This window comes from Equus przewalskii, chromosome 10 (genome assembly GCF_037783145.1).
Source record: "Equus przewalskii isolate Varuska chromosome 10, EquPr2, whole genome shotgun sequence".
In the NCBI taxonomy this organism is placed as follows: domain Eukaryota; kingdom Metazoa; phylum Chordata; class Mammalia; order Perissodactyla; family Equidae; genus Equus; species Equus przewalskii.
In genome coordinates this window covers 50,510,317-50,534,953 of record NC_091840.1, presented here as the reverse complement: position 1 = coordinate 50,534,953, position 24,637 = coordinate 50,510,317, and the positions used below count along the sequence as shown (strand labels likewise).

At 52.4% G+C, this 24,637-nt stretch overlaps 2 protein-coding genes across 3 annotated transcripts; both read right to left on the bottom strand.

The window, feature by feature from the left end:
- Positions 1-3,961: 3,961 nt before the first annotated feature.
- On the bottom strand, positions 3,962-11,610 carry EFNB3 (ephrin B3). 2 transcript variants are annotated; one of them, XM_008530345.2, is made up of 5 exons: positions 9,605-11,610; positions 7,107-7,399; positions 6,827-6,919; positions 6,612-6,716; positions 3,962-6,181 (listed from the first exon to the last, which is right to left on the bottom strand). In XM_008530345.2, exons 1-5 carry the CDS (start codon positions 9,724-9,726, stop codon positions 5,772-5,774), a joined length of 1,023 nt encoding a protein of 340 aa, XP_008528567.1. In that variant the 5' UTR covers positions 9,727-11,610; the 3' UTR covers positions 3,962-5,771. The 2 variants fall into 2 exon arrangements, with proteins under 2 accessions (XP_008528567.1, XP_008528568.1); XM_008530346.2 differs by having other exon boundaries at positions 3,962-5,327; positions 9,605-10,138.
- Positions 11,611-11,847: 237 nt separating this feature from the next.
- Positions 11,848-24,637, bottom strand: WRAP53 (WD repeat containing antisense to TP53). The gene is made up of 10 exons (XM_070563324.1): positions 23,074-24,637; positions 22,827-22,925; positions 22,444-22,555; positions 14,356-14,444; positions 14,068-14,158; positions 13,828-13,960; positions 12,813-13,021; positions 12,512-12,615; positions 12,229-12,363; positions 11,848-12,113 (listed from the first exon to the last, which is right to left on the bottom strand). The coding sequence occupies exons 1-10, from the start codon at positions 23,475-23,477 to the stop codon at positions 11,867-11,869; spliced, it is 1,623 nt and encodes a 540-aa protein (XP_070419425.1). The 5' UTR covers positions 23,478-24,637; the 3' UTR covers positions 11,848-11,866.

The window sequence follows — 24,637 nt, the reverse complement described above, 5'->3', positions numbered from 1 at the left end:
CAGTCTCTTTGTGCCCCCAACCTTCTCTGAACTAGCTGACTTAATGAAATGATATTAAAGTCTTAAGCAACTCCAAAAGAATGGTTGTTATGGTGAAGGGAGTGGGCAGGACGCCTGGGTCCCTGAGGGGAGCGAGGGCTGAGGAGGGGGAGAATGAGGCAGAGGCTGAGGTCTAGAGGCCCCAGTCCTCAATGGGGAGCAGCAGATTTGGTATCAGCTGGGGGCTGGACCTCTGGATCTTGGCCGGAAACGGGGAATAAGGGATGGGGGCTAAGAGAAGATAGGAAGAGAGAGGACATTCAAGGGGTCGAGGTCTCAGTCTGCCGTCCAGAGCATCTGTCAGGGATGGAGAGGCCAGCCGGCGGCGGGGGGACAGGGCCTCTGTGCCAGCAGCCTCCCTGCTGACTATGCCCTGGGCTGGTCCCGTGAGAACCAGAGTAGATTCCTCTTCAGCCCTGACTCATCCCTCTCCCCCTCTTTCCCCCCAGTGGACCCCCACAGGTGATTTGTAGCTGATGCCCTCACGACGGTAGGGGCCAGGAGAGAGTCGTTCCATGACACGAAAAGCTGAGAGCTTCCAGGAGAGGAGAGAACAGAGGCCAAGAGATGGGAAGCCAAGCACCACCCCCGCCTCTCCCACCCATCACCATCTCACTCCCCTGGGGACTCTGGCCCAGCCCCAGTCCCCTTGGGGTGGTGGGAATGCAAGGACATTTGGCTGGGGCTGATTGATGAGGGAGGAGGCAGCCGCTGGGCACTGAGGCTGCTGTTTGCTGAGCACACAGATTCCTCCCCACTCACCAGCTGCCGCCCCCTGAGGCTGCTCAATCTCACCACCACCACCATCAGCCACTGGGGTTGGAGGGAGCTGATGCCTGAGTTTCTGATGGCAACTGGGGGAAGTGGAAGAACCAGGACACCAAATGCTTCAATTCCCTGTAGGAATTGGGGGTACCTGGGACCCGGGTCCTCAGAACTCCCTTCTGGACTCTGCCTTTCCTGCTACCTTTGAAGCATCTCTCCAGCTGCCCTGTTTTCACTCCCATTTATCCTGCATCCTTTTTCCCACCCCCACCCAACTCTCTAAGCCCATCCCAGCCAGCCCCCTGCCTCCAAACCACCCTGCAACGTTTCTCCCTGCCTGCCTACAGATCTTGAAACTCTCCTTGGGGAAGGGGGTGCCCCATGTCTGTGAGCTCCCATGTAGCCCCTTAGAAAGCTCCATTTTTCATTCCAACTGAAATTCCAGTTGTGATGTCAACCATTCCCCATCAGAAATTCCCACTACAACCCTTTGCTCTATTCTCCTTTCCTTAAAACCCCCAACATAAACCACATACACAAACACACATGCCTCAATCTAATTTACTTCTTGCTTCTGTTTGGAAGGATGGTAAAGTCTGAGCTTCTGTCTGCAGCACAGCCCCCAGGATAGCCTCAATCCTATGCTGTTGGGGAGGGGGGGCGCGTTAGTTTCTGTGGTCCCCAGCCCTTCAGTTCCCTTACTTCCTCTCTGCCTGCCTGCTCTAGACTGTGTTCCACAGCCCTAAAATCTCAGAGCATCATCCTTGCCCTCCCAGAGCTTAAAATTTAGTTGAGGAAAACACAACTCACATACACACACGAAACAAAGAGGAAAAAAGGGAAGATCAAGTTAAATCAACTTCCTAAATGTGGACTCTAGACTCTTGGTGACTTGCTCCCCTACCGGCTGAGGCGGGGGAAGGACAGGACACATCTAGAACATATGTGTGGTTGTGATGTCCTTCTCGCTATTCCCAAACACTCAGATTTCACCTCTATGCTTTGCACTTGCTGTTCCCTCTGACTGGTATGCCCTTCCCCATAGTGCATGCCTTACTCCTCATTATTCAAGGTCTTGACCAAATGTCACCTCTTCATGAGGACCTTCCTGATGTCTTAAAGCATCTCCCTGTTACTCTCCATCCTCTTCATCCTGTTATTCTGTTTTGTTTACATCACTTATCACTACCGGAAATTTTATTATGTTGTTCCCCATCAACATGTGGATTCCAGGGGGCTGGCCCGGTGGCGCAGCGGTTAAGTTCGCACGTTCCGCTTCTTGGCGGCCCGGGGTCCGCCGGTTCAGATCCTGGGTGCGGACATGGCACCGCTTAGCAAAAGCCATGCTGTGGTAGGCATCCCACGTGTAAAGTAGAGGAAGATGGGCACGGATGTTAGCTCAGGGCCAGTCTTCCTCAGCAAAAAGAGGAGGATTGGCAGTAGTTAGCTCAGGGCTAATCTTCCTCAAAAAAAAAAAATAATAATAAAGTTAAAAAATGTGGACTCCATGAAAGCAGGGACTTTGTCTTATTCACCATATACTGCCAGTGTCCGGAAACAGTACCCGGAACAAGGTAGACATGTAATATGATGTTGAAGGAATGAATGAATGAATGTCTTCCTACCCCTCTATTCGTTTTGTTGTAGTTTTTACCCTAGGTGTTTGTGTATTCAAACCCAGAAGGAGAATAGGATGCCATGTGCTGTTCTGTGTCACCAGTACTTTGAAATAGCTTGGAAGATACAAAAGTCCCTACGCCTGTGTTATTAATGTTGGAGATGGCAGGGAGTCTACAGACGCCAGTGCTCTAAGGGGGTGTGTCCCAGGCTGCTGTGCAGAATGTGCTGTTCCTCTCCCCAGCTGTGCATCTGTCCCCAGGTGTCTTCCTGTCTCTCGGCATGTTATGATGTCTCGGCTGCTTTGGTGAGGGGTTTGTCTGTCATGGAGACTATTTATCCCCACTTATTTTCTCTCTTGTCTCTCCACCTGTGCCTCTAGATGTATGTGTGGGGGAGTCTCCCTCAGCTCCGTTGCCCCCTCACATACACAGCCTTGCCCCAGTCTTGGACCCCTCCCTTTCTCACTGGGCCCTGTTGCTGGGCTCTGGGTTGCCATAGTGACGGTTGCCAAGTCCCTGAGGCTGATAGCCAGCGATGGGGCTGTCGGCTCCATCCACGCGGGAGGCTGAGGGGGGCTTCCCATTGTGTGGAGAAGGGGATGTTGCCATGACAACCAACCCCCACTAAGGGGCAGGGACCAACCCTTCCACCCCCAAGCCTCCCCACCTCAGGCAGCTCCAGTGAGGGCTCAGGCTCCGAAGGCAGGAGTACATTCTAGACAGCCCAGCACCTGGCCTCCCAGTTATCAACTCCCCTCCGACAGTGCCTGCACCTCTTGGGACCCAGGCATCTTGCTCAGACAGGGGGAAGGGCAGGGGTCCCACCAGACAGAGGAGGGGCAGGAGGACCCCTTGACCTCCAGGCAGATGGGAGACAGCAGGAGGGGACCTAAAGTCAGGGGAGGGGCAGGCAGGGCAGAGGTTGCGACCCCTGCTGACTGGCTCCAGCGATGCTCCTGACGGCTGCTTTTGTGGATGGAGAATGGGGCTGAGTCTAGGGGGCTGGGCACCTGGACTTTTAGGGGAGAAGAGCCTGGGTTGTGGGTACAGGCAGCTTGATGCCAGTGTTCCTGAGTCTTGCGGGCAGCCACACCCCTTCTCCCAACATGAGTCCCCAAGAGCAAACCTCCTCAAGTCAGAGGTGCCTTGGGCAGGGGTGGTAGGGAATAGATTGAACACATGAACATGTTTTTTCCACTTTTTCCTGACTACAACTTGCCTTGTCTCCAGTGCTTTGGTTTAGCAACAGACACCCAGGCTTCCCTCACGTGTGAACGTACATTCACATACATCCCCATTTGGATGTACTGGCAACTCCCACTCCCACCTGGGGTCCTCTCTCCCTCCCCAGAGGTGGCTGCCTTCCTCAGCCTCCTCACCGAGCCCATTATCCCCACTCCATGCACTGCTCACCTCACCCCGCCAACCCAATCCTCTCCCTACCCCTTGGTTTCATGCAATCCAACCCTCAGCTCAAAAGCCGTTCTAACAACCAGTTCTCTGTCCCAATTCATGTCCACCATTCTCCAGCCTTCTCATCAACTTTTGAAGTTTTTTATTCTTTTTTTTGGTTTTTGTTGTTCAAATTTCCCTTTTACAGTAAAACTATTGAGGTGACGGCCATACCCCGCCACCTCCCCCATGGCAACATCAACTTCCTGTTCCCTGGAAAGAGCGATTAGAAAAATCAGGAAGGAGCTGGGAACTACAGCACCAGAGAGATGACTTGACCTCTGGTGGACAAAGCAACCATCTTGGCTGGTGATTGAGGTGGCCGACTTGGTGCCCAAGGGCAGCTCGGATCTAATGAAACTGAGCTGGGAGGAAACTGAGGCAACATCCAATTATGCACTAGAGGGCAGGAAGAGGTATTAGCTGGTCACTATGGAAACTGGCAGTTGCTAAGTACCACTGTCAGCTAGACCAGACAGTAGGCCACCATTTTGGTCACTAAGAAGGAAGCTGAGTTGAGTTTGAATGGAGTAGGAAAGGGAGGATATGATGAGCAAGACAGCCATCTGGGTTACTGGGGGACAACACGTGGGTTCTTGGGGTAGTCCTGTTGAGTAACAAAGCTTATATTGGGATACGGAAAGGGAAGAAGAACAAGACAAATTGGGCCTGCCACAACAGATGGCAGTCATCTTAACTGTCCTAAAAGCAGCACAGAGAACAAGGGAAGGGAGATCTTGGGAAGTGCCACTGAATACTAGGAAAATCCTCCTCAGTCCGCCCTATCTTTTCACAGTCAGTAAGTTCCAGCTTCCTCCTGAAACAGGAAGTTCTTCCTGCCCTCCCTTCTCCACAGAGTAAGAACCATTCACCTCCCCCCACCCCCCAGACTAAGCCACTTCGAGTTCCAGCCAGATCACTTCCTATTTCAGAAGTGCTACTTCCTGTTCTGGATGAAGGCACTTCCAGTTGCTGCTGCACTGCTTCTGCCACTTCCCAGGCCACTTCTGTCCAGGCCTGGTCACATCTTGTCTGGAGAAAGTCACTTCCTGTCCCAAGTGGCCCATTCAGCATCAGACCAAGTCCATATGTGTCCCGACTGGTTCATATCTTGCTATTGGCCACTGGACAAAATGGGACACTTCTTCTCATGGTAGCTGTCATGACCCAACCACCCCAAATGGCTGGAGTAAGTATGTAAAGGCCTGGGGCATGGCAGAGAAGGAGGCCCTGCTGCCCATGCCCTGAGCTGGGGTGGAGTGCCAGAACCTTCCCCATAAGGCCCCCATTTTTGGCAGACTGAGGGGAGTGGTTGATAAGAGAGGTCAGAAGAGGGAGCTGAGGGGAGAAATGCTTTGATGCCCCCACCCGGGAGATGGGAGAGGCACAGGATAAGAAGCCAAGAGGTAAAAGGAGATGTAGGGAAGAGGATGCTAGGGAAGAGGAACAGACCTAGAGACAGAAGTGGGAGAAAGAATAAGAGAGAGAGAGAGAGAGAGAGAGAGAGAGAAGAGAAAAACAGTGAGAGGCAGAAAGAAAGAGGTGCCAACCAAAAGACAGACTGTTCCCGCCCCTGGCTCTCGGTGGGGGAGGGGGTCAAGGATCCCTGGGCCATGGTCAGAAAAGGGGGCTGAGTCTCTGCCCCCTCCCCAAGGGAATAGGACCCAGGAACACAGAGACAGAGCGGGGCACATGTGGCCAACCAGAGGGCAGGAGGTGGTTCAGTGGAAGTCTTAAGGAATCCTAAAAGTGGAGAAGAGGGCAACAGCCAGGAGGAGCAAAGGGGCTGGTGGAGCAGAGGGGGCCAAGGAGATGCTAGAGGTGTCCCTCCAACCATGATTAAACTGGAGCACCCCAAGAAGGGCTGGATCCAGGTCAGCCAGGTGAGAGGAGCCCTCATACCTTGTAGTAGATGTTTGGAGGGCTCTGGGGGGGCCCATCCTGCACGATGTACACAGGATGCCCATAGTCACCACTCACCTTCTCATAGTGGGGACAGAAAGGGGGGTCTGCAGCCCCACCGCCCCGCAGGGCTATCCCTAGCTCCCCAGGTTCAGCCTCCCTAGGTCCCATCCCACCTCCGCCCCCCAGACCCAGAGATCCTCCCCTCCCGAAGGAGCCAGGACCAGGGTGGCGACTCTCCGAAGGCTTGGCCCGCCGTCTCCGCCAACACATGGCACCCCCAGCCCCTGCCACGCCCAGCAAGAGCAGCGCCAGCCCCCCTGCTGCCCCGGCCACTGCAGGCATGCTGGGAGGGGGCAGGGGGCCTTCAGCACCCCGGGAGGTTGCATTGCTGGTGGGGTCACCTGGCAGGGAAGGGGTGAAGGAGGAAAGAGGGGGAGGGGCTGAAGGAGCCACCTGGGCATCTGGATACCCAGCCTTGGGGATATGTCCCATGGGCTTCCCCAGCAGTGCCCAGGCCCTTTGGGACCCCACCTCTCCCCGACCAAGCCCCACTCAGAATCCAGGTGTGTCCAGCCCTTCAGCTCCGTGCCAGGCAGTCCTCCCCACTTCTCTGACAGCACTGATTGAAGCGCTGACTTGACTAATTAGTTCTAATTGAGTCTTCTCCTCATTTGGCTTCCATTCCCCTCCCACCCTCCCATCCTCTCTGCTCCTCTTTCCTGTATCACAGCCCCAAAACTGAAGAGGAAGGGAAAGGGTGAAGGTAAGGCAGCTGGGGTCCGAGGGCAGAGGAGGCTGGGGAAGGCAGGAGGCTGGACCCCTCGTTCCTACCTGGCATATTCTCCTTCCCAGGCTCCAAGCTGTGGGCTGCCCCTCGGTCTCTCTCCATGGGCATTTCAGACACAGGTTTTCGGGGGGCAGCCCCTCCTCGGGGACCTGGAGACGGGGGAGACCTGAGAGAGGGGCTAAGACAGCAGCCCCCTGACCATGACGGGACTGCCCCAACCTCCCTCAACATCTAGTAGGTGTGCCTCAGCCCCACTCACTTTGTCCCACTCGGAGCAGCACCTTCATGCCTCTGGTGAGGCACACACCTCCCTGCAAGCTCTCCAGGCCTTCCCGGGTCCCGTCCGATGTGGCTGGGAGGGAAGAGCCGGAGGGAGAAGTTGGCATTTCAGAGCCTAGCCCCTATTGTGTCTCCATACCCTGGCCCCAATACTGCCTGAGGGTATAAGGGGTCTCTCTTGGCTCCAGTGGTCCCTCCCTCATCTGCCTTCCAACCAAGGAGCACCTCCCCACTCGAGCCTGCCCTCTGCCCAGCAGTACCAATTATATAGTAATCATGGTGCGAGCGGAACTCGTGGCCCCAGAGGTTAGGGCTGTACTCCTGGAACTTGATGGTGAAGCGGAGGTCCAAGTCTGGTCGGTCACAAGTAAGAAGCAGATTTGGGGCAGGGGGTGCCTCACAGCGCCGGCCCTGGGCACCCCCTACCAGATACAGCTTGTAGAACTCATAATTTGGAGAGGAGTGGGGGCCAGGAGGCCGGGCCCGGGGGCAGAGCAGGTCTAGCCGGTCCCCGATCTGAGGGTAGAGCACATAACCACCCTCTGCCTGGAACCTATGGGGAGGAGGGCGAGGTGGACAAGGAAGAGAAGTGTCAGAGGTCTGGCCCTCAGAGCTTTGCCTCCCTCACCCCACATCCCTGCAGGATAGCCTCTGTCTGAGTGGAAAGCCTGTTCGGACAGAGTAGGCACTAAGGACTCTGCAAGCTTGTGTTGGAAGCAGCAGGAAGCCAGGCTCAGAGGTCTCCTGCCCCTTGGTGTGCCCAAATGCACTCTTCAGCCCGCCCTCACCACATGCACACTGCCATCATTCGCTCCATCACCAGCCCTGTTGCCATGGCAACAGGATGCCAGTTACCAAGGAGCTGGCCTCTCTGGAACCACACAGCCCACCCTTCCCAGGTGATTTCACTACTCCATGGCAGTCAACCATGGGGGCAGAGCCTCCCCTCCCCCAGGCCACCACTGAATTTCAAGGATTTCAGGGCAAAGGAATCAGGGTCGGGGAGGGGTTGTGGAGGGTGATCCAGACCAGTGTCCCAAGTTAGGCAATGTGACAGGAGGCAAGTATCTGGTCTGGCAATGGCCCTAAAGGGGGCTAATGGGAACCAGGGTCTAGGGGCCAACTGCCCCAGACATTTCCCTGCTCGGTCCCCCTCCTGCCCTAGGTCTCAGACTTCCGAGGGAAAGTGCTTTGGATTTGAAGGAGCTGACTTTTCTAACCACAGCCAACACAAGCCCACATCTTCCCTGGCCCAGGCATCCACTGGCCCAGCACAGCCACTATTTGCCAATGACAGCAGCCCCTCCCTATGCATTAATGGCAGACAGAGTCTCAGAACTGGGTCCCAGGGGACTGCTGCTTGTTGTCTTCCCAGACTCCCGAATGACCCACTCATTCCCACCCAACATCCCAAAGAGCCCCCAGAACACCCTAACTCCCTTTTCTCAATTCCACCAGAATAAGCCTAACCTATGTCCTCAAGCTGCACCTGACACTCAAACTGCAGCTGGGAGTTGGAGGGTAGGAGACTGAGCAGAGAAAAGACATTTGAGATTATACCCAAAGAGACATGGGAATGAGGCCAAGACAGGGAAATGTGAGGAAGGCTGTGAAGTAAAGAGAGGAAGAACAATAATCCTAGTTCTCCTTTAATGAGCATATAACCTGTTCAAACACCTTACCTCTAATCCTCATAAAAGCCGTAAGGATTGAGGCTACAAACTCAGAAAGGTTAAGTGACATGCCCAAGGCCACACAGCTGAAAGCAGCAGAGCTAGGATTAAGACCTAGGATTTGATGAGCTCCAAAGCCCTTCCCTTTCCCATGGCCTCATACAGCCTCCCCAGGGAAGTAGGAAGTTTTCAAAACACGGAACTCTTTTGCTAACGGGGAGTGGGATAGGCATGGAGGCAAGGGACCCAGATGACCTCCCAAAGGTTCTGTCCTATCCTGTGTGGCTTGAAGTTTCATCTGACCCTTGGCCTTTTTTTCAAAGCAAAGCAAGCATGCTACGGACCAGAAGGTCTGATGGAAGAGTTTGCAGCAAAGATGGGGGAGGGGGCAATGGAGTCTTCAGGACTCCAGATGCAAGAGGGAAACAGGAGGCTTTAGGGGACTCCAGGCTTCCTCCAGAAAGAAGTCCCCAAGCCAGGAAGGCAGGAATATCTTCAGGTTGGGAAACTGTTCCACCAAGGGCTCACTGACTCTCTGGCTGTGGGCAAGAGTTGGGAGACAGACTCTGTGATGAGAGTCAAGAAGCCTTGGGGGAGTTGTCCCAAGAGGCCCCAAAATGAGCCCCTTTCTCTCCCATCTCCAACACTGAGTCGCTTCTGGAGAGGGAGGCACCCTGCCCTTCCCCTCAGCGCCTCAGCAGCACCTACTCAGTTGCTCTCCTGAGAGCTGACATTAACCAGGCTCCCTCCAAGCCCAGCCCCCGACACCACCCAAATCTCCCACAAACCCAAATAACCACTCCACTGCCCTCCCAGCTGCCCATGAACTTTCGGATCCTTGCTCCTTTGGGGTCTTTCAAACTCCTGACACATAGATATCACCACCCACATCCAGCTCTCTGTGCGACCCAGGAGGCTGGCTCCCAAGATCACCTCTGTCTAGTTACCCATCAGCTCACATCAGAGCACCAGCACCCTCCCTCCAGCCTCCTCCCAGCTCAGAGAACCCAGCCCCCAAAGTCCCCAAAGCTTCCATAGCCCCTGCTCCCAGAGGGTGTGGGGTCTCCCCAGCCCCGGGCGCTCACCTCTTATTCGCCGAATTCCAGTAGACAGGCTCCAGGCTGAGCCCAGACACCAGCCCAAAAAAACCAAGCAGCAGCAAGGCCCCGACTCGCACGCCCCCCGGCCCAGAATGGGGGGCCCCCATGACCCCGCCAAGGCCTGGGGGGCGGGGCACCAACTCCCCCAAAGTCGCTCACCCCTGGGGTCACTGCCTGGGTTGCCCTGGCTATTCTGCCCCGACCACCCGGGTGGCTGATGCCCCCCGCTCCCACGCGGACCCGCTTCCTGCTCTGCTCGCGCCTCCGGTGCGGAGCGCTCAGCCCGCAAGAGCCCTTCCAGGGGCCGTCTACAGGCGTCTTACGCCCCCGGCCCACGTTCCAGCACCCCGGGATTTGTGAGCGGGCCTAAGTAGGGGACTGGGGGAGCCGGGGGCCGGGCGGGGGCGGCATGGGGCGCTGGACGAGGGAGCGAGGAAGGGGGCGCCGAGCCGGAGCCCCAGCCTCGCCAGGATTGAGGGCAGCGGGCTAAGGGAGGAAACCAGTCCCGAGCCCAGGAGGGGGGAGTTAAAGGAGAGGCGGGGAGGGGGAGAGGATGGCGGAGCGAAAAACCGGAGCTGGAGCTCGAGTCGGAGCCGGCGGCAGCATCCCGCAGCCCACGCCCCCCACACCTCCCTCACCTCGTGCACCTCCCGCCCGCCGGGCCGCCTCGCCCTGCCGCCCCGCCTTACTCCCTGCCGCGGTCTCTCACGCCCCCTTTGTCTCTCCAACTCTCACTCTCTGGCTTAGTTTCTACCCGTCTCCCCTCCTGCCCTCGGATCGCTGGAGCGATTGGAACCTTCCTCTCAAATCCAAAAAGGCTCTCGCTCTCTCCACCCCGAGGTGCCCAGCCCCTTTTGCTCCGCAGCCGCCTCCTCCTCTATCCCAAAGCAACACCTCTGCTCCTGGGAGATCTGGAGAAAATAACCTTGAAGGCATTGCACTTTACAAAGTGGACTGGGATGATCGGCACGACCACCTGTGTGAAGTGGGAGGGGCAGAGCTGAAGGATCCCCATTGTCGTGATGAAGAAACTGAGGCTCAGGGAGGCCCTGTGACTTGCCCAAGGTCACACAGGGAGTCTGGGATAAAGCCGGAAACCAAACCCAAGTTGCTGAAGTCCCACCCCTGGGGTCTCTTTTGTCACAGCCTCCTGGATCCTTTACTGTTGTCTAGGGGCGGGGTGAAAGGTAAGAGACTAGGGGGCAGACTTGGGCCCTTCTTGGACGGCTGCGGGGAGATTCCTGGCTGGGAGAGGAAAGGGAGCACCTACAACCCCAAACCCGCGTTCAGCTGGAAGGGCTGTTTCCAATTATCCTGGGGGAAGGGAGGAGGATTTGCCTTTTTGGGTGTAAGAATCCTTGCTTTCAGCACCTCTGGGCAGAGGTGACATTCCTCTCCCCTCTCAAGCCAGCACAGGCCTCCCGTCCCTTCCCTTTCATTGTGAGGTCCAAAATCAAATCCCCTGCTGACAGTATTCTTCAGAGCCCCCTTCTCAGTGTTTGGCAAGGTGTGTGTGGAGGGGGAGGAGCCACTGTTTGAAATAACATACCCACCCCCCTCCAAAAGACAGAGCAGATAAATGGAAAAACAAGACCAGTGACAGCTGCTGAATGAGAGACTCTCGCCCTTGTCCTGCATCTAAAGGGAATACAGAATGTGACGTCTGTGTTTTCCGGCACCTTTACTCTTTCGAGTGTGTCCTTGACTCTGGCTACTCAGTCGCCTGCCTCCTGGGGAAGTCCAGGGGTGGGGAGGCGGGTGCTCCCGCTCCCCTTCCCCCAGAGCTGAGTAATGGTGCCTCTGCTGCTCGAGGATGGTAAATAGTGTTGAGCACGAATGAGCGGGTGTCTTGTCTGTCACTGTCTGCACAGTCTCCCAGTCACACCCAAGAGTCTGACACACAGCTCCTACCACTCCCGCTCAGCCACACTCACCCTGACCCCTGCCGCCCCTACCTAGGGAGTGAGATTTCAAACAGGTTCCCCCTCTTCAGTTTACCAGGTTGCCTAGCAACCAACCAGGCAATGGCATGAAGCCCCACCCTCACTCCCTTGACTTCACACCAAGCTCAGCAGTCCCATTGGCTCCTGCCTAGTCCCACCTCTCAACTGTTGTTTCAGGAGCAATATGACAGTCCCTACTGCTGCTGGACAAGGGAGCCCACTAGTACCCCTCTGGGCCCCCATCTCCATCATTTGCCTCCCCAAACAGACACACAGACTCTAGTATCATACGTATGAAATCTTTTTATATAAACTCGCCCCCACCTCCCTCAGTCACTTCCTGTCCCTTCTCGCCCTGGGGAGCATCAGGAATACTGGTGTCTGCGCCGCCCCCACACCACCAGAGCTGAAGCTGACATTCAAGGTGGACATGGCGCATGGAGAGCAGGGGAAGCTCCACCTCCTGCTCCCCTTCATCCCCACTCTCCGTGGGTTCTGGAAACACACGCTGACCGGAGGCAGTAGCCAGCAGGGGCAGGCTAGGGTGCAGGCTGGAGGGAGAGACAGGCAGGGTCAGTCAGCACCCTGAGAGAGGATGCTTGCTCCCTCAGCAATTCACCTCCCTCCCCAACCCAAGCCCCAAGATATGCGGAATTAATTGATGACCTCACTCCATTGGTGCAGTCCTTCTGGGGCAGAAAACTCAGCACTGGCTCCGGCTTCCCCTCATGCCCTGCCCTGCTGGTGTCCCACACAGAGACAGCCCCACTAGTGCTGCCAGTCACTAGGAACTGCCCAGTCCTGGGGGAGAGAAGAGAGGTTTGCTGGCATGGAATCCTCACCCCTGGGGCAGGAACCCCTCACACCCAGGGGCTGGGACCCTACAGCTGGCCTCTGGCATCCCTAGGGACATCGGGGCCCTGGGCGGGAAGGACCCACAGTCACTCACGGGTCCAGATCAAAGTAGATGCGCTGATTGGTGGTCACCTCTCGGCTGAGGGACCACAGTGGATGAGCAGGCTGCCGGAGATCCCAGCACAGAAGCTCAGCATCCTGAAGACACAGAACAGGGGCCTGGAGTTCATCCCTCCCCGCCTTCCCCAAGACACCCCTGCCTCCCTCAAGGTTTGCAGGCACTTCTTTAGCTTAGGTTGATTTAGTCCCACATCCATCCCCCAACACATCACAGACTACATCCCCACTCCTACCTACTGCCCACCCTCTTTGGGATCTTGGGACATGACCCCTACCTTGCGGGCTCCTGAGAAGAAGCAGTTGCCATCAGGGTGAAAGCAGAGGTGGGTGATGCCCCCTTGGTGCCCTCCCAGCAAGGCAAGAAGGGAGCCATCATCCCAGGCATACAGACCCAGGGAACGGCCGTAGGAGCCACAGGCATAGAGGGGCTGGGCTGGGCTGAAGGCTATGCAAGAGATGATGCCACTCTGGCCCTGCTTTTTGGCTAGAAGGGGAAGGAACAAGGTAAGGGAGAGGACAACAGCACCTGACATTAAGCAGGCTAATCAGCGGTGCACCTCTGTCTTCTGCCCCAGAGCCCATGTGCTGGGACCCAGTGTCTCCCCCGCCCCATCTGTCACAAGCAGGATGAAGACCTCTGATGCTCCCCAGATCCTTCTATCCCCACAAGGGACCAAAATGCCCAAGACCTAGTTCTTCCCTCTCAAATCTGTTTTTCCTTAAAGGGATGGAAAGCTGAAGGCTTACAGGAAAATGGAATCAGCTTTACCTCCAATTTCCTAAAGACACCAACATTTTAAAGATTTAAAAAAAATTTTTTCCTTTTTCTCCCCAAAGCCCCCCAGCACACAGTTGTATATTTTTAGCTGTGGGTCCTTCTAGTTGTGGCACGTGGAACACCACCTCAGCATGGCTCAATGAGCAGTGCCATGTCCGTGCCCAGGATCTGAACTGGTGAAACGCTGGGCCGCCAAAGTGAAGCATGCGAACTTAACCACTAGGCCACGGGGCCAGCCCCGAGACAGCAAGATTATAGAGAGCAAAGGGTACACAGCTAACAGGGCATAGGCTCAGGAGTGAACCAGTTCTTTACCCAGGGGGTTGACATTGGGAAAGCTTCGACCCTCCCCAAGTCTGTTTTCTCCTCTGCCCACTGGGCACAACCTGCCTCCCAGGGCTGTAATGAGGATGCCATGACCCCCAACATGTGGCCCCCCGGCTCACACAAGGCCCCTCTGCATGTAGCAGCGCCCTTCTCCTTCCGCCTCCCTTGGAGGCACAGATGCTTACCAAACGTGGCTCGGACCTCGCAGTCACGGCCAGGCCGGGCTGTAGAAAACACACGTACAGTCCGGTTGAAGCCACTAAAGAGCTGGGAGCCATCCGGGGAGAAGCAGAGCGAGTGGGCTGCTGTCAGCTCGTCCTGGGGGCAGGAAAGGGCTGAAAACAGGCCTAGCAAAGCCTCGGCCATCCTCAAGGAAAGAGAGCTTGGCCAGGATAAGCCCTGGGGCCGGGCAGGGAGGTCCCTACCAGGTGGTTGTAGGCACGAAAGGAAGCCCGGAGCTCTCCAGTGAATGCATCCCAGATGTGAATCGGGTTCTCCCGGCTACTGCTGGCGACGCTGAGAGAAACACGGACACTGAGGGTCCAGTGCTGTCAAAGGAAGGGGAGGAAGCCAACTGACCGGCCCTCGCAGCTCACCTGAAGGGCACAACAAGCTTTCCTCTTCCTGAGACCCCTGGCAGCCCTTGACTCTCTCTCAGTAGAGGGTCCCCTTGAAACCAGAGGGAAGTAGGGGAAGCAAAGGACATCACTTACTAGGAGGTGTCTGGCTGGGTTGAAGACATCAGAGAATACCAGCAATAATCATAAATGGTGTCGCCTTCCACCATTCGAAGGACAGGGGCCTGGATAGAGATGTGGGAATGCCTGGGTCACCAGCAGGAAGAAGAGGCATACTCAGGCCTCTAGAAGTTTTATGGCAGAGGGAGACCATCTGTCAGTACTTAACCAGGCAGGAGAAGGCAGACAGGGTAAATATGAAGAACAGAATCTTTTTTTTTTTCCTTTGGTGAGGAAGATTGGCCCTGAGCTAACACCTGTTGCCAATCTTTCTCTTTTTGCTGAGGAACAGTGGCCCTGAGCTAACATCTGTGCCCATCTTCCTCTATTTTGTATGCAGAACACTGGCACAGCATGACTTGATGAGTGGTGTAGGTCCGTGCCTGGGATCCAAACCCAGCAACCCGGGCCACCAAAGTGGAGTGTGCCATACTTAACCAATATGCCGCCAGGCTGGCCCCAAAGAACAGAATCTTGATCTCAGTATTCAAGGGTCAGCTCAGACTTTAATGTCAGATCCGGACCACTAAAAGCCATACAGATTTATCCTTTTGCTTTTTAAATGCTAGAGAGGAAGAAACAAATAATATCCCAACCCAGAGACAAAGAACTAACCAATGATAAAATATTTACTGAGCACCCATGAGGTGCCATTTGATCCTTTTAAAAAATTATTAAACAGTTCAAATATGCAAAGAAGTATTAAAAAAAAAAAAAAAAAAAAAAAGCCCGGGACTCCTCCACCCAGCATAAGAAATAAAATATTATACCAAAGATTAAAACCTCTTCCCAGTGAAACCCTCCCTCGGAGGTAAACACTATCCTAAATTTAGCATTCTCAGGCATTTCTTTAGGAACGTATTCATACAAGAAAAAACACTGTTTACCGTTGTCTCGCATGCCTTTAAACCTACTGTTAATGGTATCATACTGTACGCATCCCTTTGTGATTGTGAGATCTAACCATGGTGACACACTTAGCTCTAATTCACGCATTCCCACCACTGTCGAGTACTCCACTCACCTATCCTTCTCCATGGACAGTCACTGATGTTTTTCCATTTTTCGGCTAGAGTGTTTAACATTCTGGTACACGTGTGGGAGGGTTTCTCTACAGCTTCTGCTACAGAGGGAAATTACTGGGTTCTATGGCACATGCTTTGCCAACTCTGCTAGATAATGTCACATTTTTCCCCAAAGTGCGCATCCCAGTTTACTCTCCTGCCAGCGGCATATGAGAGTGCTCGTTGCTGTGCATCCTCTTAGTATTGACAGACTTCAGTTTTTCTCAGTTTGGAGGCTGTGAGATGGCATTTCATTATAGTATAAATTTGCATTTCTCTCAATTCTAGTGAGGTTAGACACTTTCCTGTTTCTTAGCTAAGTACACCTTTTCATAATTTTTGCTCATTTTTCTACTAGGTTACTTTTTTCTTACTGATTTGAAGGAAATCTTTAAATCATCTGGATACCAGTCCTCTGTCAGTTATTTGCTGGCCTTTGGGGTGATGTCACCCAGGCATGACTTCAGTTTCCCCTCCTCCACTCTGAACCCCTATATCTGACTACCTGGTGGAAAGCTCGACTCGGACATCCCACAGGCACCTCACATTCAATTTGTCCATAACGGACCCAGCATCTCCGGCCTTCAAACCTGCTGCTCCTCCTGGGCTCCACGTCCAATTTTCGAGCCTGAAATCTGAGTGCCAGCCTTGACTGCTACTAATCTTCATTCCCTTTTCACTCCTGGTCCAACCCAGCACCAAACCTCGCCAATTCCACCTCCTAGGGTTCTTTTGAACCTGTCTGCTCCCCTTCATTCCCACGTGAAGCCACTGCGTTTGTGCTAGCATTTCTGCCACTCTACATGTTCTCCAGGCCTCCCTGCACCCCCACACTACAACCTGACCATCTACTCCCCACACTGTAGCCACATCAAAGCCCTACAGACCTTGTTAAATTAGAATTCTGTACAGCATCATTCTCCTGCTTAAAACACTTCAATGACTCCACATAACCCTCAGCACAAAGCCCAGTCTCCTGACAAGGCCTTCCATTACCAGGCACCTACCCCTAACCACCTCTCAAGGCTCCTCTCTCTATACTCACTCCTTTAAAAATCTCTACATCCCACCATTTTGAGTCAGTTCTCAGAAGATGCCAACTCATCATACTCTTAAACTGCAGGCTTTCAAGCACACTACTCTCCAGGTCTGGAATATTCTTCCTTCACCTCCCCTGACAACTCCTGCTGGTTGAATCCTAATCATCCTTCAGGTCTCTTAGATGCTTTTTCCACTGGAAGATGCTTCTTCCCTAAGCCCTCGAGCTGAGCAAGCTGCCCTGCTCCACGTTCCTATACCCCACTGCATCCCTCACTCTGCATCGAACCTCTCTGAGAAGGCAGGAATCATGTCTGTCTTGCTCACCACTGTTTCTGCAACACCTAGTGTCCAATCAGCAGTCAATAATGTTTCATGAGCAAATGGAGACAGGAGACTGTTTCAGTAACAAAAGGCCCAAAACACCAGGGCTTTGAATTAAAGCAAGGGCAGTGGAGTGGAGAGAAGTGGATGGATTAGAAAGATTAGGTGGACTTGATGGGATTTGGTAATTAATTGGATGTGGGGGGTTAGAGGAAAGGAAGATTAAAGGATGAGATCCTGGCTTCTGGTTTGGACGCCCGAGGTCACCAAGATGGTGGAAGGACCTGGGGTGCACAGGAAGGCTATGAGGCGCCCATGTCCTTGCTGAGTGAGGGAGAATCAAACAACAGAAGCCTCAAAGGAAAAGTTTTTGCAAATGGAAAGAACAACTGTCTGGATGTAGCATTAGCAAATGAGGACGCCCCACCCCCCACCCCGAGATATGTAGGGCACAGAGGATGCACAGTCTCCTCTGGAGAGGGCTAGAGGGAAGTGAAGGCCTCAGGCAAGAGCCACAGAGTAAGGAGACTACTCAGGGAAGAGGCTGGGGAGTTAGGAATAGGAGTTCCAGAAAGCTCTGTGAAAAGGTAGAAAAGAGAGGAGAGGAACTGGGAGAGTACATTGGGAAGAAGATGCACACAGGTGTATGAAAGGACCCCTTCAATTTCCCCTCCTATATAAATTTTATCCATTTCCAAATACTAAACTTGCAGACATTAAAAGTGAAAATCCTTAAAGAGTGAGGTTGTGGTAGAACTGTAAACTCACATTGCTAACAGCAGTTAAAAAAAAAGCACAAAAACTTTTGAAAACAACTTAAGAAATTTTTAAAAATTTGATACTGTCTGATCTAGGGTATTTCCTTTTTTTTTCTTTTTGAGGAAGATTAGCCCTGAGCTAACTACTGCCAATCCTCCTCTTTTTGCTGAGGAAGACTGGCCCTGAGCTAACATCCATGCTCATCTTCCTCTACTTTATATGTGGGACACCTACCACAGCACGGCTTTGCCAAGTGGTGCCATGTCTGCACCTGGGATCCAAACGAACCCCGGGCCGCCGAGAAGCAGAACATGCAAACTTAACCGCTGTGCCACCAGGCTGGCCCTAGGGTATTTCCTATTCATAACATTTCTCTTACGAAAAGAATCTCCATCAAAACACATGAAGATGTTCACTGAAGAATAATTTATGACATAAAAATCCTGGAAACAACCCAAACCTCCAAAAGAGGGAAATACGTAACAAAATTATCACAGGCACTCAATGCAATATCATACGCCATTAAACATGATAACTGTGAAGATTGGCGCACCATGAAAAACACTCAGAATATGATTGTTAAAAAGAAAAACGCAGTATCCAAAACCATCTACTATAGGAAAAAGCTTCAGTAATTGGACAAAGCTTGGAAAGAGGTAGAAAAATTTAAAGGGCTGGATTTTTAGAGTGGTAGGTAATGACTTCCTCCCCACCTTTTTTTTTTTTAAGACTTTATTGTTCCTTTTTCTCCCCAAAGCCCCCCGGTACATAGTTGTGCACTCTAGTTGTGGGTCCTTTTAGTTGTGGCATGTGGGATGCCGCCTCAGCGTGGCTTGATGAGTGGTGCCATGTCTGCGCCCAGGATTCGAACTGGCGAAACCCTGGGCGGCCGAAGCAGAGCGTGCGAACTTAACCACTCAGCGACGGGGCCAGCCCCCTGACTTTTTGCCTTTTGAACATTCCCGTTTCTCTTAAACAAATTTGTGCAATAAATATTCAACCTCCCACACTTTCATAGGCTCTTCTAACTATCCCTGCCCGAAAGAACTCTGCTCCTGAACTCTCCCAGAACGGCTGCACCACACCCACCTGGCCCTGAGACACCAGTGGTTTCTGCTGCAGGAACCAGGGCTGCAAGCGCCTTACGACTTGCACTCGTCTGTGGCCGCCCACCTTAGAGCTGCACGTTAGGTAAGCGTTCAGGACCATCCCTGGAACTGGGCACCCTTCTTTTAGGAAGCCATCAAGACTTGCACTCCCATTAACCTCAGGCACTACAGAAGCCGCGGTCTCTTGGGTCATCTAGTACCACCACCACCTGTATACCGCTCTACACACCCCCTAATCAGCCCCAACCCCGCGCTCCTCTCTGACCTCCCAAATCCTTAACCCTTGTCCTCTGAAATTGCTACTCTAAAATCTAAAAGCTCCCTTATTTCTCATCTTCTCAACAGGCTCCATTCACCCACCTGAACTTGCCTGATCCTGGCTGTCCCCCGTGGCCCTCTCAAGCTGAAATGTCTTTAATTCTCACCCACCTCCCCAGTACACACCTCAAGGACAGGAAGTGGATGAGTGTCAACCGTGCTTCCCACTGTCATTTCCAAATCTTTTCACTTCCCCAAACTCTAGGGGCCAGCCTGGTGGTATAGTGGTTAAATTCGTGAGCTCCACTTCAGTGGCCTGAGGTTCGTGGGTTCGGATCCTGGGTACAGACCTACACATGGCTCATCAAGACATGCTGTGGTAGCGTCCCACATACAAAATAGAGGATGGGCACAGATGTTAGCTCAGCAACAATCTTCCTCAAACAAAAAGAGGAAGATTGGCAACAGATGTTAGCTCAGGGCCAATCTTCCTCACCAAAACAATAAATAAATAAATAAATAAATAAAAATCCAAACTCTACCTCCTCTGCAGTTCCTGTGATCAGACTAGCTCCCTGCTTTTTGTCACCCTCCCTCATTCCCTGGACTTTATCTCATGGTTCACTGTCTCACTGCGCACAGATACTCTTGTTATTCTCGATGACTTCCACTTCCACTAGGTCTTTGAACTTGCTGTTCTCTCTGCCCAAGATATTCCTCCCCAAACATCAGCTTGGTTCACCCCCTTCCTTCCTTCAGGTCTCTATTCAACGTCACCTTCATAGTGAGGTCTTCCCCAATCACCCTTTTTAAAATTGCAATTCATTCCCCCACCTCTCTTCCCTGCTTTATTTTTCTCCATGGCACTTGTCGCATATATCTTTTGCTTTTTTAATTTCTTTATTGCCTGTTCCCCACATCAGAATATAAGCTTCACAAGGACAGGGACTTTTGTCTGTTTTGTTCCTGACTAATCCTCAATACCTAAAACAGACCATGGCACATAGAATGTGCTTGAAAAATTTTGTTGAATGGATCAATCAATGAAGGAATGAATAAATCCATCCAACACCCAGCCTCTCCCATTCCTCGACTTCCTCAGCACTCACAGCCACGGCCTTCACTCTACATCAGCCACCCACTCCCATAATCGCGTCCTGGGCCTTGTCATCACCACAATCTCTGACTACCATCTCCGACCCATCCGGTTCACTCACTCTGCTATTTGTACCACAACAATTATTCAGCTTCATCAAAAACATATTTACAATCCACTTTTTTACCCACTTTACATTCTCATCAACTGTTACATACACACTCCTGCAGACACTCTCAAGACACTCTTGTCTTTTTCGCCTGACACTTCCCAACCCGACTAGCCTCTTCTTCCATGCTTGTACTCAGCTGACACCAGTGACTACTACTGTTTATTGAACACTTAGTACACACCAGGCACTGTTTTAAGCACTTTACATTAATTCTTTTAATTCTCACAACTCTGTGAGGTAGATGCTATTATTGTCATCCTCATTTTACAAACAGAAGAACAATAGTCACTTAACTTGATGGGGAAAGATGCACAACCAGACTAACTGGTCTCATTTTAAATGGATGGCAACAAATTTCTAGTGGGCACTGAGCAAAGAATAGCAATTCTACCACATTCCTTGGAGGGTTCGATTTTCCACTCCCCAGGACCCATCATTTCACACCCTCTGCTCTCTCTTCAGACCCTTTTCCTCCAATTGATAACCCCCTTTACACTTCACTGAGAAGCCAAGAGACAGAGACACTCAAATCTCCCAACCACTGAACAGCTGCCTCTGAACGCATCCTCAGCCTTTCTTCCTACTGCACGGAAGGATTCTGCACCTATCAAAGTCAGTCCTATAATGTGCTCTGGATCCTGTCTTCACCCAGCCACTCGGGGACTTTGTACCCCCTCTCTCTCCTACAGCGTCAATCCCTCCATCTCTACTGGGTTATTCCTAACACCACAGAAGCACCCCATTAACCCTTCTTCGGCCCCACATTCTCCCTGGTCAACATTACATTTCTCAGCTCCCTTTCACAGGAAAACTTTTCCAAAGAATTGTCTGTATTTCCTCTTCTGCCCACTCTAATTGGCTTCTGCCTCCATCACTTCTCTGAAAGTGCTCTTGTCAAGTCGCTAACGTCTTCTGGGGTCATTCTCTAAATGTGCCTCGCTCTCAACAGCATTAGACCGACCCTTTGTCTCCACCTTCGTCATTTCTCCTGCATCCCACCTCCATAAACTGGGGTGCTCAGGGCTCTGCTTGAGCCTTCTCTTTCTCCATCTACACTCTCTCTGGAGATTGAATCCATCCTCAAAACATAAGATACCATCTACATGCTCTCCCACTTCTCAAAGTATACCTCCAGCCCCAATTTCTCCTCTTAAAGTTACATTTCACATTTAACGTACCTAAAAACTCTTGACTTCTGTCCCAATTCCTCTTCAAATCCCTGTTTCCTCCCCTGAGTGAATTGTACCACCATCCACCCGGCTGCAAAAGCCTGGACAGCACTCTTGATGGCTTCCTTCCCTGCATTCCACATCCAAGTTACCTCCAAGCCCTATATAATATACTTCAAACCCATCCACATCTCTCCTGACACCACCCAACCATCATTTCTCACCTGGTCAGTGATAAATGCATCCTAATGAGTGTCCCTGATTTGACTCTTGCCCACCCACCATCCATTCTCTAAACTTCAGCCATCCTTTCACTCTCCTGTTTTAAAACTCTCCCATGGCTTTCCAAATAAACTCCAAATGCCCTACCCACAAGATCCAACATGATGTGGCTGCTAGCCACCTGTCCATCCTCACCACACTTTCCCCCTTACTGGCCTTCTTTCCCTTCCTTGAACACACAGAGCTCTTTCTCAGCTCTGGGTCTGTGGTATCATTGCCTCTCCCTGGAATGCTCTTTCCACAGCTCTTCACATGACTGATCTCATCATCCTTCAGGTCTCAGCTCAAATGTCTCCTTTTCAGAGAGCCCCTCCCTGACCATTTTATCGAAAGTGGTATCCTCTGGTTAGTCTCTCTTCATCCTACTTCTTTCTTTCAGAGTATTGATTGTAATCCATAGTGAACTTGATTATTTATTGGTTTACACGTTTGTTGTCTCTCTCACACAAGAAAGCAAAGCAGCTCTTCACCTATCTCATTCACCACTTTATCCCAGCACCAAACACAGTGACTGACACATATCAGTCAGTCAATATCTGTAAGCCAATTAAATACTGCCATGAGAAATCCACTATTCTTTTATGGGAAACACACATTCCTAACTGAAAAAAAGACAGACATCTCTTTAAATGGCTTCAGAATTCAGGGTTGAAAATGCTACCTGTGGAAATTCATGGTGAATAAATGTCCTGTTTGTGAACAGAAAACACGTGGACTGTACTTTCTGCGTCTCCAGGAAGGACTTCAATGTGTGGTGTCTAATGAAGGGGCAGAGTTAGCCCCTAACCCTTACCATTTCTGCATATTCCAGCTGCTCCCCCTCACTGTACAGCTCTGGGGGCAGGTTATAAATCCGCAGGATGTTATCAGCACTATTGGTCAAGATACAGGAACCATCAGGGGCCCTAGGAGGAGGAAAGAGTTAGAAAGCTGGACAGACCTATATTTTCCGAGTGTAGGGCGTGGGCTGAGCATACCTCTGGGGAAGGCAAGCCCCCCAAGACCTTGGGGGAAGGAGAAGACACACACAATTCTAGACGAAATTTAAGTTCAGGCCAAGAGAGATTCTTACTTCTTCTCCCACCTCTGGTGGCTTCTTCTCTCCTAACTAATTGGAGTGTTTTAAGGTGAAAATCCTGGGCGTGGTTATCTCCCTGCCCCAGTAGCCTCACTTACCACTTACAGCCTTTCAGGAAGTTCTCAGGTTGGGTGCTGAACTCTGACCAGGAACCACTGAGAAACCGCGGTAGCTGGGAGAAGCTGTAGTTCCAAGTGCTGGAAGGAAGATGGGGGGACAACAAACCTGGGTCGCCAAAGCAGAAGAAACGGGCCTGGAGAAGTGGGGCTGAGAACTGGCGTGCTCCCATACATCTCACACTTCCAAGCTCCTCAGATTCCTGAGTCAACTGCCATCAGCACTTACGTGTATCCCTCATCCTCTGGAGCGGGTTCCTCAGACACACTTTCCATGGCTTCTCCAGGCCCCGACTCTGGCCTGTTCGTCTCCTCTGCAGGAAGGTTCACATTTTCAGAAAGTTCTTGCTCCTCGATTCGAGGGCTCAATTCACTAGGAGTATCAAACCCTGTTTCCAGGGGAGTGGAGAGGGAAGCTCGGTCCCCCTCCCCCAGCTCCTGGGATACAGCTGAGCCAGCCGTGGGATCTGGGGACATCCGGGGCGAATCATCCCCATCGGGTGGCGGTAGCATCAGTTCAGAGTCCGTATTTTTATCCATCGGGGAAGCCTGAGGAGAGAGACGGGCTGGAGCTGGGGCCTGGTCTGAAATAAGGCAGTCCGGAGCCAACACTGGCGCCTCCGGCGTCTTCATTCCGCAGAAAAAGCGCGGCAGACATTGGCCTCGGCCAGGCAACCCTCTTCCCGCTGGCTACCAGCTGCCTGGCCCGCGGCGCGGCCGACACCGCTTCAAAGTTCGCACGGATCCTGGAGAAACCGACCGATGCCTTCCTCCTTCTTCCGGGAGGGGGCAGAAGACCCCCAGAAGGCAAGGCGAAGAGGTGGACACCAACGCTGAAAGTACTGCGTTCCTTAGCCCGGTCGGCCGCTACCCATCACTTGCTCTCGCGGGATTTGGGCCCACCTCTCGATTGGACCTCCGCATCCTGGATCAGATTTCGCGGGCGACCCACGGGAGGGGCGGGGCAGGGATGCAACAGGTCACGGTTTACGGTTCCCATCAAGCCCTGGGGCTCCTAATACTGCTGGGAGTTGTAGTCTTAAAGCTTCTGCTTCCCCGAGAAGTGTCTCAGCTCCCCCTGTTGTCTGCCGCGGTCGTTCTGAAAGCACCTACGCCCTCCCCCCCAACCTGCAGAGGGCGCTAGCGTTATATTTGATTTTACAGGTTTTGAACCTCTTTTGCATCTCATTCGTCAAATTCCTCAGACCTCTGTCTTTTCATTCATTCAATAAATGTTATTGAGCTCTTTAGTATATTGCCACCCACTATATACTAAGTACTGGAAAATACAACAAAGAATAAGACTGCAGACAAGGTCCTTGCCCTCGTAAGGCTTACGTTGCTGTGTTCGCAAAGCAAGGAACAAATCTTTTCAGAAAATATTAATAGCTGTGAAGGAAATTAAACAAGATAGTGATATAGAGTATCCGGAAGAATACGTTAGATTGGGATATTAAGGAAGCCTTCCAAAAAGGTGATACATTAGCTGATGAGAAGAAACTATCCAGCTATCTGGGAGAGGAGTGTTCCAAGCAGAAGGAATGGCAAGCGCAAAGGCTTTTTTCCTCCCACCTTCATACATTCTAGACACAGTGGTAAGAGTCTTCCAAAATGGTTTCCACCCATTCTGCCCTCACGCCTCTGGCTTGCCGAACTTCCCCACCCCAAAATGTCAATAGCTACAGCACCAATACCGCGAGAATCCTGACTCTCTCCGTGCCCCCCTCCCCGACCCTGCATTCCCATCGCCTCCGCCCGAGGGCGAATTGCTTGCCCTTACTTGTCATGGCGAC